General features: G+C 46.5%; 1 protein-coding gene across 1 annotated transcript; it reads left to right on the top strand.

Annotated features, from left to right (window-relative positions):
- The first annotated feature begins 7,427 nt into the window (after nucleotides 1–7,427).
- NEUROD1 (neuronal differentiation 1) lies at nucleotides 7,428–11,542 on the top strand. The gene is made up of 2 exons (XM_012933686.2): nucleotides 7,428–7,601; nucleotides 9,152–11,542. The coding sequence occupies exon 2, from the start codon at nucleotides 9,163–9,165 to the stop codon at nucleotides 10,231–10,233; it is 1,071 nt and encodes a 356-aa protein (XP_012789140.2). The 5' UTR covers nucleotides 7,428–7,601; nucleotides 9,152–9,162; the 3' UTR covers nucleotides 10,234–11,542.
- The last annotated feature ends 1,026 nt before the right edge of the window (nucleotides 11,543–12,568 follow it).

Genomic DNA, 12,568 nt, shown 5'->3' with positions numbered 1-12,568 from the left:
CATATAAGTTTGCTGGATACATTTATCAGTGATACTGCTTTCTGAAAAGAGGCAATGAGCATATAAGTCCCAAAATGAATAAATAAATAAATATGTAAACTGAAACCACTTGAGACCCTGACTCCCTACATAGTCTTAACACTCCAGCATTATGGAATAAGATGCATACAGAGAAATTTCTTCTTGTTAAAAACAACCAATAAAATTAAACTGTCTTCAAAATAAGGCCATGTAAGTGAGACACAGAAGTGATTTCAAAAGAGGGGGGAAAGCTTATTTGACTTGATAGAGAGCTGGCCTAAAATATATGCACTTTTGGAGACCGGAAAGATCGACCAGTAGGTAGGGTGCTTGCCTTGCATGTAGCTAACCGGGATTGGAAACCCGTCACTCCATATGGTCCCCAAAGTACCACCAGGAGTGATCACTGAATTCAGAGCCAAGCATTGAGCATCACTGGATTTGCAGCCCCCCAAATATTTATTCTCTTTCCCAACTTTAAGAAATTTCCTTGGGGAAAAATCACATCTAAAACAAATGGAACTTGAAGATACAGGTTAATCATAAAGCCTATGCTTTCATGAGTGAGACCCAGTGTTCAATTTCTAACACCAAAAAATTAAAATGAATAATAAATTGACCACAAAATCTATGATCTTTAAATAAAAGTTATAGAGAGAGTCTCCAGAGAGATTATCTCCAACCCAGAGCTACATACATCATTGTTTTTGAGAGCAGCTAGAGGGTACCCTGAGAGAAATACCTGCTCTGCAGAGCTCTTTAGCACCCCATTTTATCCTTTAGTCATCTACAAATGACAACATTAAGCATCTATTCCTTGTGTGTGTGTCCTCTATAACTTGTTAACTCCAGGTAGAGATATCAGATTCTTCTTCATCATCATTATCATCATCTCAACTTCTTCATTTTTATTAGTTAACATTAGTTTGATCATTATACATTTTCAGGGGTGCTTTTGCACAAATCTTCAAAAGTAAGTCATCATACCACATTTATTATTAAAGCACTGTATCTTCTACCACACTCCATTGAACTCCCTTCATCCTGTATGTGCCCCAAGTCTGCTCCTTTTGGCATTCTTCATTCTGTGATCCAAATCCAAATATTGCTTGTATCTGTTCCCTGCCTTTTGTTTCTTCATATCTCTTTAAACTTTTAAAATGTGGATTCACTTATGGGTTTCTTTCAACAAAAGGCAGAAGATACATGAGTATTAAAGTAGCAAGATAACCTGATAGGATATGGAAAATGTCATGAGTGTAAAGAAAACAAAAGAATAAAAAGGGGATGGTGAGCAGAGAAATCACCTGGGTCTAATTTCTACTCTTGGCAATATTGCCTGTAATCTGCCTCATCAAATTAAGCAGTTTTAAATGAAAAAAAAAAAGGAGATATGTAGACTCTCATGTGGTTGCCAGTAGAGACAGGAGAATTTGTCTCACTTCAGGCAACTGTGGATGTCTGACCTCACAGCTTCTCACATATGCTGGGATGGCAGGGGTGTCCAATTTCCTTTGAGATGGCTCTTGGCATTCATACTTCTTGCCCTGATGCTTTTATGCTTTCCTGGTCTCTTTCCCTTCAAAACTAGCTTGCTTGCCTAGGGAGAAGCTAACTCAATGAGTGATGAAAGCCTCTCAGACTCTCAGATCATCTCACAAAGGAGCTGAGAGTGAGCTAGAGGAAAATAAACTGAGGTAATTTGTAGAAGCCCATTACAAGTAGACCCTCTGTTATCACATCATTGTCTGCAAAATGCCTAGAGCGTAGGCAAATTTGTGTCATTTATGTATGGATGTATGAGTTTATTTATTTGTTTATTTATTTTTAGTGCCTAACCTCATAATCACATTGTCCTATTTGGGCCCCCAAAGTGGCTTGTCACTGAGTGAAAGTAATTTCTCTTGGCAGGTGCTCCCAGCAGGTGGCTGCTCATGGTACCTGCATCAGAAAGGTAGATTTAGTCAGAGATTTTATTTTAATATGAAATCTGTATTGCAGCCTGAGCCACTACTGGGTGATGTGCCAAAATTCATGTCTGCAGCATGATTTATTATGTGAAAATACCACAGAACTAATCAGTGGAGTTACTAATTAATACAAATCTGCATTTTTTGCATAAGCAATTAGTGCAAGGAGAGAGCAGTGAAAGAGGAAGTTCAACTCCTTTAATCTCAGCACCTACTCAAGCGGAAAGACCCACCAGGGCCAAACTCAGAGATCTACATTTGGAATTTTCTTTCTTTGATTAGTTAAAGGCTTAAAAGGTCAAATTATCAATTTTTAATTCATATGAGTGTATTTGTTAAGAAGGAAATAAAATATTTTATTTAAATAAGTTGAGACTCTAGGGGTGAATTCTTGAATCAAAAATTATTCTATTTTGCATAACAACAAAGATGGAAAATCATAGCAATAAGGTGGGAAGGACCCTTCATCAAGTTTCTAATGTATTTAAATAAACAAAGGTATATGCTGTTTTCAGATTCACATCTGAACTTTTCCTAATATAGTTTGAATAAAAAGTATATTACAAAGTAATGTTCTAAATCAAGTATAATTTTAGATTATTGTGTGACTTACCAAATTTGAAAAAATAATGCCAGTTAACATCAATCTTCCATTAATTTAATCAAAATCATTATAATATGGGATAACTGGAGAGTAGATAGGATGAATGTAATAGAAAAATATTTATTTCAGTATGCTACATGAAACAAAAGCCAAAGCAAAACCATATTGTGGAAACATTGTTTATGTTGATAGAAAATAAAAGTTCAATTTGTTTTTGAAGCAGTGCAGCAAATTGGTTCCGATATTAAAACGATGACCATCTTTCTAAAAGTTACTCAATTTATCATTTTTGTGGTCACAGACTCCTAGATCAAGTGATAGTTTAAGTCCTTCCCCACTCCTAAACTAAAATTTTTATCTTGGAGTTTGAAAAGGTGACTAATAAAATGCAGACTTTCAAGGCTCTTTGATTAGAACTTTGGACATAGTGGTTAGTGTTCTGCGGTAAAAAAATGAACTGGGCAAGTGAAAGCTGCCTCAAGGAGACTGAGTGAGAGTTGGGAATTATCCATGGTGCTGATACCTTGAGGAAGCCACTTCCCCGCTGACTGGGGCTTCTTGGAACTAGGCTCCGGGAACTTGCCCGGTTTCCTCCCCCAGCCTCTGCTGCAGCCTTTGTTAAGAGAATGCCCAGGCGCTTTTGGTATGTTTCTGCTCTGCACTCCGCAGCTACACCCAGTTACCGGGAATTTTGTTTGCTTGTTGCTTTTTGAGAAGGCGAAGGGTTGGTAAACAAGCACAGGGCTCTTTTCTGTTACCCTAAGAGACACAAGCTCACTGACACACACTCACACTCACAGACCCACATACTCAACGCGGGCTCAGAAGGGACCATAAGCTCCGACACGAATATGCATACTCCCACTCAGTTCCACACAGGCTCATATACTCTCCTATCCACATTTGCACACTTGAACACACACACACACACACACACACACACACACACACACACACACACACGGAAACCATCTGGCGCACGAGGCCTTGGGCAAGTAAAGTCAGTGGGCCGCACCTGCCAGTCTGCTCTGAGCTGCATAGATTTCACCTTGTTGCTCTCTGCGTGTGCCTCGATTTCGAGGAAAACCCCTCACTCCTGAACCAGAATTGGAGACAAAGTCCCTCCGAAGCCTGTAGGCGTCGCGAGGGGAGCCCCTCCCTCCTGGAGGTCCAGAGGGACCCGCAGGGTGTAAATAATAAATAAAAGAGCCCAGACAGGCCTTGCTGGGGAAGCCCGGTACTAAATCACTCCCCAAATCACAGTCGCGTCGTGCTCCATCCAATAGCTCTAAGCGATTTGCGGGGGTGAGGGTTGGAATCAATTTTTTTCCCGTTCTCGCAGGTGCAATATGAATCAATTATCTTAATTAAGATTATGCCGCAAGCCCAGGAGATCTGGGGAGGACGGATTTTGCGCTCGGGGCGGCGGCGAGGCATTTTAATAGCTTTTCTTTTTGCTCCTGGCACTCCCCCGTCGCCTGCTTGTCGACCTTTAGGGGCAGCTACAGCCTTTGGCCTCAACCCGAGAGCCTTGTGGCCTCCCTGGAGGTGGAGGCGAAAATTTGGCATCAGGCCCTCCGGGCAGAAGCCACGTCCTTCTCCTACCTCCCCAGGGCTCTGAGCTCTAGTGAGAGATTTGCAGCTCTTAGCCATTGAGTTTCAGCAGTCCTAGATCCCACAGTCACTCCCCTCCCCCTACTTCTTAGCCAACAACCCCTCCTCCCCCCTGCGCCCCCCGCAGGAGAACTCGCTCGGCCTGGACGCCCCTCCTGGGAGGGGCGGGGAGGGACGCTGGCGCCGTTCGGGGTGCACTGGGCCGCCCCGGCTACACTCGGCTCTTTGATTCAATGCAACCCCACCCCCACCCCACCCCCAACCCAGTGCAGGGCTGGCATCTGTTTCCCCGAGAAACAGGTCAGCGCCAGGGACGCCAACCCGACCCCGGCGCTTTATCTCCGCTGCGTGAATGCGTCGCACCCCGCCTCCCGCAGCGACACTCTTCCTGCTCCCCAAGTGCCCGCCACACACAACGCCACCTCGCCACCCCCTACCCCTGGTGCCCCACTGCCGCGTGCCTCCTCCACTTCCCGGACTCGCGCCCCACCCCCGCCACGCGTCTTCCCGCCGGCTGCGCTCAACGGCCGGACCGCCCGGGCCGCGCCGCGCGTTGCCGCGGGGACCTGGGGCGACAGATTTGGGGCATTGCTCGAGGGCAGTGAGTCATGAAAGCGGCTTTTGTTGCTCGCGCGTGCAGCTCGCGTGCCTCTCGGCCGCCTGTCGCGCCCGGGGGCCAGGGCTGGGGAAGAAGTGCCAATCTCTGGGCCAGCGCGCGGAGGCGGGAGGCACCTCGGGGAGCCGGGAAGCCAAAGTCCGCGCCGTCCAGAGTCCAGTACCGAGGAGACGTCAGAATCTGTCCTCCGCTAAACTGGTCCAGTTGCCCCTGCGTCCTTCCCAGGCGTCTCAAGGCACTGTTCCCCGGCCACACTTTCTCATTTATGCTTCCCTCTTCAGTGCCCGCTTCGGGCAGTGCCCCCCCCCACGCCCGCAGGCAACCGCTGAGTAGCCAGGTGCGGGATGGTGGGGGCGGGGGGGGCGGTGTGGACAGCACCGAGCTCCGAGGGCCGGGAAGCTCAGTGGAACCCCCGCAGCTAGTTTCTAGGACATCCCCGAGTGCCCTTTCCTTTGTCCACATCCACAGCCCAGCGGGCCACGGGATTAAGGGTGGGTTAATCAGGAACGGGAGGAAACGGATGGAAACACTTGGCGCTGGTATGAACTGGGTCTTCTCTACTGAGAATTTCTAGGATTCCATGTGATGTCGCAAAGTGGAGGCGTCTGGGCTTCCTAGGAGCTCTTTAGATCACCCCATTCGGGTGGTCTACCACATCACCTTCCAACTTCTATGAAATAACTCCAGAAATGAGAAGAGAGAGAGACAAAATTTTACCATCTCCTGCTAAGGGCACGGTGGTGTGTGAGTAGGGGGTGAGCTAGTGAGTTTGCGCCTCCAATGTTGACAACTGGTGTGTGAGTGGTGGGTGCACAAAGCTTGGCATGCCCTCTTGCAGGCTTGAGCTCTCCAAGCTGTGGATGAACCAGCCTCAGGAGCTGACTCTGATGCCACTTGAGTTTTCAACTATCCCTGAAGATAAGGGCCCTCCAAGGACCCGCACAGGGGCTGAAACTAAGCTCCTGCATGATTTTCCCCCTACAAATTCTTCGTACTCTATGGGGAATTTGAAACAGTTTTGGAGAAGTAAATACATACTTTAGTATTTTAGTTGTGTCTCAGGCAGAGACTGTATCCAACGTTCTCCAGACATCAAAGTTTCTTCTTAGGACCTCTCTCCCTCCCAAGGGCTTCCCCCTCACCCTGCAGCTCAACAGCTCAACCCTGACAGTGTTTGCAAACTCAAGGGCCTTTTTAGAGCAAATGCCCTGAAATAGCAATTCAAGTTCGTGACATTCATTGCACAAGAGAGGGTTGTTAATGGAGGATTAGAGCGGGAAGCTGACAGAGAAAGAGTGGACAGGGGGATCTTGCCAATAAAAAAAAATCCATAAAACAAAAACCCATACATGATTCTGGAACTTATGGTGGGGAAAGTAAGGAATCATCATTTACAAACATGACCCAGTAGGAGTTGGGATGCTCTGTGGTCTTCACTTGAACCAGAAATAGAGCTAGGTCCTCTGTCCTTGAGATTTTAGGAGTCAAGTGGCCATTTGCCCATCCAAGAGCTAATCTAATGGACTTTACAAGTAGCTAAAAGTCTATTCAGCACAGGCTCTTTGCATCCTCCCTTTGAAAAGACTTCTCTGAACCAAGTACCAATTACTGGTCCTAGTGGAGGCTAAATGAGCAAGGTAGGGAACAAAGACCACTGAGTCAAGGCATCCTGTGCAAACTATAGCCTTGATTCAAAGGGACAGTCCAGGGACTATATGCTTCTCTAGATTTAGGAGAAAGCTCCACGATCATAGAACCAAGGCCTGCATACGAACTAGATCTGAGGATAAAGACCTCGGCGTCCGGAGAAACGTACACACTGAAGGTTATCTAGGGAAACAAGCGACGGTCAGGATACCTTGCACCACGTCTGATGTGGTAGAGTAAGTGACACATTTCTGTACTGCTGGAGAGGGGAGTGGGCGACCATGTTAGGGGAGACAGACGAGAGGGGACCGGTCTCAAAGCTGCATTTACCGATGAAGCCTTTTTATGTGGCGCAAATGTTGGAAGGGCTGATAGAGATTAGGAAAAGCCACTGTTTGGCACCGACGAGCGAAGCATCTGCCAAAGAGGGAGAAACCTCAGGCAGGGTAAGGAGTTTTGGTAACGCACAAGACCAGAGGGCTGGCGAGGAATCGAGCAAAGCCCAGACGCTCCGCTTTCCCCTGCTTCTCCTCTTTTCGCCCCGGTGACACTTTCCGTCCCAAGGCGGGTCACTCTGGGATCCAAATCTAGTCGACGCTGGCTTTCCCGCTCCCGTCCCTCCCCCCCGCGCCCCCTTTCCCTTCTGCCGCCTGAAAGGGTTAATCTCTCCTGCGGGTAAAAACAGGTCCGCGGAGTCTCTAACTGGCGACAGATGGGCCACTTTCTTCTGGCCACAAAGGGGCCGGAATGGTGCGCTCCGCGGCATACAAATGGGCCGGTCACGTGGCTGCCGGCTCCTGGCTGGACCGGGAGGACCATATGGCGCATGCCGGGGAGAAGCGGGGAGGGAGAAGGGGCGGGCTAGGGGCGGGGGCCGGGCGCGGGAGCCGCGCGGGCGGGAGGGGCGGGGCTGCTGGGGGGCGCGCGGCCCGCACGCGTGCGCAGGCGCGGGGCTGGGACCCGCCGGCGCTAGGCTTGAGCCCCGCCCGCTCGGGCACCGCCAACTCCGCTATATAACCTGAGCCGCGCCGCCCCACACGAGGAAAGCGCCCCGCGCAGCAAGCCGGCGTCCCGAGGTCCCGGGGTTATGAGACCATCACTGTTCAGGACCCACGACTAACAACTGCAGGTAATCACAATTCTTCTATTTTTTTTTTCTCAGCAAGCAAAGCGTTGATCAAAGACCTACATAGTCTGTAGGGGTGGGTGGGTTGAGCGCTCGTTGGAGAGAGGTGCCCACTCCCGTGATTGCAGGCAAAGGTGCACACCTATTGACCCCTTTCGCCCAAAGGTTCACTGCAGGCTCTCTAATTGATCTTGTTCTTCCGAGAGGAAGTGTACGAGTATCTTTGGAACGAGTTTTTAAGAATGCCCCATAACTGGAATGGGTTTCTAGTGGTGATTTTAAAGTCTGGAGAGCGAGAGCAAAGAGCTGCTTCACTTTCTCACTTCACTTTCTCCCCATGAAGGGGAGAAAGAGAAGAACCCGTTTTGCTAAGACTTGTTTTGTGCCCCAGGGTCTTCGGAGTGCCTTGGAATGAAAAGGGTTTGGATATCTTAGGTCCACAGACCTTGGAAAATGGATTGAGCTAGAGTTTAGTTGAGAAGAAGGAAGAAGGTAGAGAGGGCCAGAGGGACTTGCTCCTGCTACCTGTTACTGCTACTTAATCGGCCAAGTCACTGCAGGAGCCAGAAATTCGGTGGTTTGACTCAAGGCTTATTATTTTCCTTATGAGACGTGGCTACTGGTCGCCGCTGCCAATAGCTGACCATTATAATGATTCAATCTTTTTAAAGGGAGGTTTGAGGCGAACTTTGAAAAGCCCCAATAGAGAGCGGGAGGCCCTTTCAATGGGCTGTTTATTAGAGAGTCGCCTTCCGCACCTGATCCCCCCGCGGGTGCGAGCGCGTTGCCGCGCCCCCAGCCTGAGCCCTGTCGCCTGAGCTTTTATTCAAGGTGGAAATTCTGTGTGGGGTCGGAGTGGGGGTGCGGGCGAGGAGAGCAAAGAAAGGGGAAAGTGAACTGGAACACCCCTATGCGCTTTGCTTGCCAATTGTTTCGTTGTTGACGAAATTACTTGCGGGGAAACTACTTTTGCTCCTCCATACATTTGATCCGTCCACCGTCGTCGGTTTAATCTTTTAAAACGTCCGTGACAGCCTTGATAAACAAACGGCTTAATGCCTCCTCCCTGAAAATCGCTAAGTATGGGAAGCCGGATCAGAGAGGGGAACAGAACCGCGGTGTTCAAACTCATATTTGGTGGTGGTGGGGGGGCAGTTGTTGAATGTATGGCAGTTGTTGAACAAAGTGAAGTTCCAAAATGTGCACTATGTTCACACTCCATGCCTGGCCCTGGAAGCACCAGAAACACGCTTGAGTTCATAGCTGTGAAAAATGAAAAAAAAAAAAAAAAAGCATGTCCAGGTAGAGATGTGATGTGCGCTCTCCAGCCTTGGAGGGACTCCTTCGTACCAGCGGGGCACACTGGCTCCTGCAACTTTTCCATAGGGGATCCACTTTGTCACCAACTGGCGCTTCTTCGCAGGCATCCCAGAATGTGTGCGCGGGAGGGGAGGAGCGGGGAACGGTGGGCGGGCATCCAAGCCCATGCAGATTCTGAATGTAGCGCGTTTCCCCCCTTCTCTCTGCTTCCTTCTCTCCCCTGTTCACTGTAGGAGACCCCACAATGACAAAATCGTACAGCGAGACTGGGCTGATGGGCGAGCCACAGCCCCAGGGCCCTCCCAGTTGGACAGACGAATGTCTCAGCTCCCAGGACGAGGAGCATGAGGCAGACAAGAAGGAGGACGAGATGGAAGCTCTACACGCTGAAGAGGACTCTCTGAGAAATGGGGGCGAGGAAGAGGACGAGGACGAAGACCTGGAAGAGGAGGAGGAAGAGGAAGAGGAGGACGATGATCAAAAGCCTAAGAGACGCGGCCCCAAAAAGAAGAAGATGACCAAGGCGCGCCTGGAGCGCTTTAAGCTAAGGCGCATGAAGGCCAACGCCCGGGAGCGAAACCGCATGCACGGGCTGAACGCGGCGCTGGACAACCTGCGCAAGGTGGTGCCCTGCTACTCCAAGACGCAGAAACTGTCCAAGATCGAGACGCTGCGCCTGGCCAAGAACTACATCTGGGCGCTGTCGGAGATCCTGCGTTCCGGCAAGAGCCCCGACCTGGTCTCCTTTGTACAGACGCTCTGCAAGGGCTTATCCCAGCCCACCACCAACCTGGTCGCGGGCTGCCTGCAACTCAATCCGCGGACTTTTCTACCCGAGCAGAACCAGGACATGCCCCCGCACCTGCCCACGGCCAGCGCTTCCTTCCCGGTGCATCCCTACTCCTACCAATCTCCGGGGCTGCCCAGCCCGCCCTACGGCACCATGGACAGCTCCCACGTCTTCCACGTCAAGCCGCCGCCGCACGCCTACAGCGCGGCGCTGGAGCCCTTCTTCGAGAGTCCGCTGACGGACTGCACCAGCCCTTCCTTTGACGGACCCCTCAGCCCGCCGCTCAGCATCAACGGCAACTTCTCTTTCAAACACGAACCGTCCGCCGACTTTGAGAAAAATTATGCCTTTACCATGCACTATCCTGCAGCGACCCTGGCAGGGGCCCAAAGCCACGGATCAATCTTTTCGGGAGCCTCTGCCCCTCGCTGTGAGATCCCTATAGACAATATTATGTCCTTCGATAGCCATTCACACCACGAGCGAGTTATGAGTGCCCAGCTCAATGCCATCTTTCACGATTAGAGGCACGCCTGCTTCACAATCCCCGAGAAACCAACCCAGTGTGCTGACGGTGACTGTCGTGTTTACAAAAAAAAAAGGCAGCCCTTTGGGTACTACTGCTGCAAAGTGCAAATACTCCAAGCTTCAAGTGATATATGTATTTATTGTCGTTACTGCCTTTGGAAGAAACAGGGGATCAAAGTTCCTGTTCACCTTATGTATTATTTTCTATAGCTCTTCTATTTTAAAAAAAATAATACAGTAAAGTTTAAAAAACAAAAAGCACCACAAATTTGGTGTAGCTGTATTTAGATCATATTAATTATCTGATCGGGATAACAAAATCACAAGCAATAATTAGGATCTATGCAACTTTTAAACTCGTAATGGGCCAATTAAAATATATATAAATATATATTTTTCAACCAGCATTTTACTACTTGTTACCTTTCCCATGCTGAATTATTTTGTTGTGATTTTGTACAGAATTTTTAATGACTTTTTATAATGTGGATTTCCTATTTTAAAACCATGCAGCTTCATCAATTTTTATACATATCAGAAAAGTAGAATTATATCTAATTTATACAAAATAATTTAACTAATTTAAACCAGCAAAAAGTGCTTAGAAAGTTATTGTGTTGCCTTAGCACTTCCTTCCTCTCTAAATGTAAAAAAGAAAAAATTGCACAATTTGAGCAATTCATTCCACTTTAAAGTCTTTCCCTTTCCTTAAAATGAAAACCAGATTCATAATGCGCAAGAAAATTTTAAAAAAGAGATGTATTCCTTATCAAAACATATCAATTCAATACATTACTTGCACAAGCTTGTATATACATATTATAAACAAATGCCAACATACACTTCTTTAAATCAAAAGCTGCTTGACTATCACATACAATTTGCACTGTTTCTTTTTAGTCTTCTACTCCTTTGCATTCCATAATTTTCAAAGAATTTGAGCTATTGATGTTTCCAGAAAAATATAAATGCATGATTTTATACATAGTTTCACAAATGGTGGTTTGTCATATATTCATGTAATGAATCTGAGCCTAAATCTAACCAGGTTGTTAATGTTGGAATTTATACCTATTGTAGTCAATTAGTACAGTAGCTTAAATAAAATCAACCCATTTAATTCATAATTAGAACAATAGTATTGCATGTAAGATGCAGTCCAGAATAAGTGCTGTTTGAGATGTGACGCTGGTACCACTGGAATCAATTTGTACTGTAACCTTGTTTGTAATCCTGTATATTATGGTGTAATGCACAATTTAGAAAACATTCATCCAGCTGCAATAAAATAGTATTAAAAATCTGACCAATTACTGCATTGCTCTTTAAAGTGTGTGTGTGTGTGTGTGTGTGTGTGTTATGACTAATTCCTGGGAGAAACAGTTGCTTGATTTTGGGGGTCAAAAATACTAAATACGTTTTGTGTATAAAACTCAAGACAAAGTAAAGTTTACCATACTCTGAAGTCTGCTTATCTTGCTTAGGAAATCACCAAGTCTATGGATAATGAAAGAACTGAACTAATATTTATTTGGAATATGAAACTAGCAGGATAGGGGTAGAGAATGATAATAAACAGTTGTGGTTTTGTTATCTTTGCTCTAAATATCTTACTTTTAGCTTTATAGTTTCCATTTAAAGATGAGTTTACTATGTGTTTAAAAATTTAATTAATAAGCAAGACATACATAACTTATATTTGTCCACACATTAAAAAATTGAAAGTATTATTTATTTATTATTTTCTTAGAATTTTATTTTCCTAAATTTGAATGTTGCCTATTAGGAACTAATACAATCCTAGAGAAAATAATATACCTTTAGAAAACACCATGGGGGAATGGACATGACTTAATTAAAGAGTACAAGGACATGTGGCAGTTTATCATATATTGTTCCATAAATATCACATGATGATTTTAGTAATTTTTCTAGGAAAAGGAGATAAGGTAAGGGAATGTTTGGACTCAGGCACATATTTTTTGTACTGTTACATATTTAGGAAGGCATATTTTTTCTCCTTCAAAAAGAAGGAATGTTTTGTTTCATAAACTGAACTCACGAGAAAAACTTATAGATGATCCTGTCCATTGTTAGGTCCACTGAAAAAAAGTTTGGCATTTCTCTTCCTCTGGATGTATTGACTGACAGGAATGATTCCTAGGGAATAACATTTTGGCACTTGTGCCCTGGCTCTACTGTGGTGCTCTGATTACTGTCATTAGTAACTCCATTGTTCCTCCTCTGATTCGGATGCCACATTAGATGACTACCCCCCTTCCTGAGCTTGTTCCTTTAATCTCCTTCTCACTGGTGATTTAGGGGTTCCAGA

Source organism: Sorex araneus, chromosome X (assembly GCF_027595985.1).
Source record: "Sorex araneus isolate mSorAra2 chromosome X, mSorAra2.pri, whole genome shotgun sequence".
Lineage (NCBI taxonomy): Eukaryota > Metazoa > Chordata > Mammalia > Eulipotyphla > Soricidae > Sorex > Sorex araneus.
Note: the sequence above shows the minus strand (reverse complement) of the source record. Positions and strands in the feature narration are given on the sequence as shown.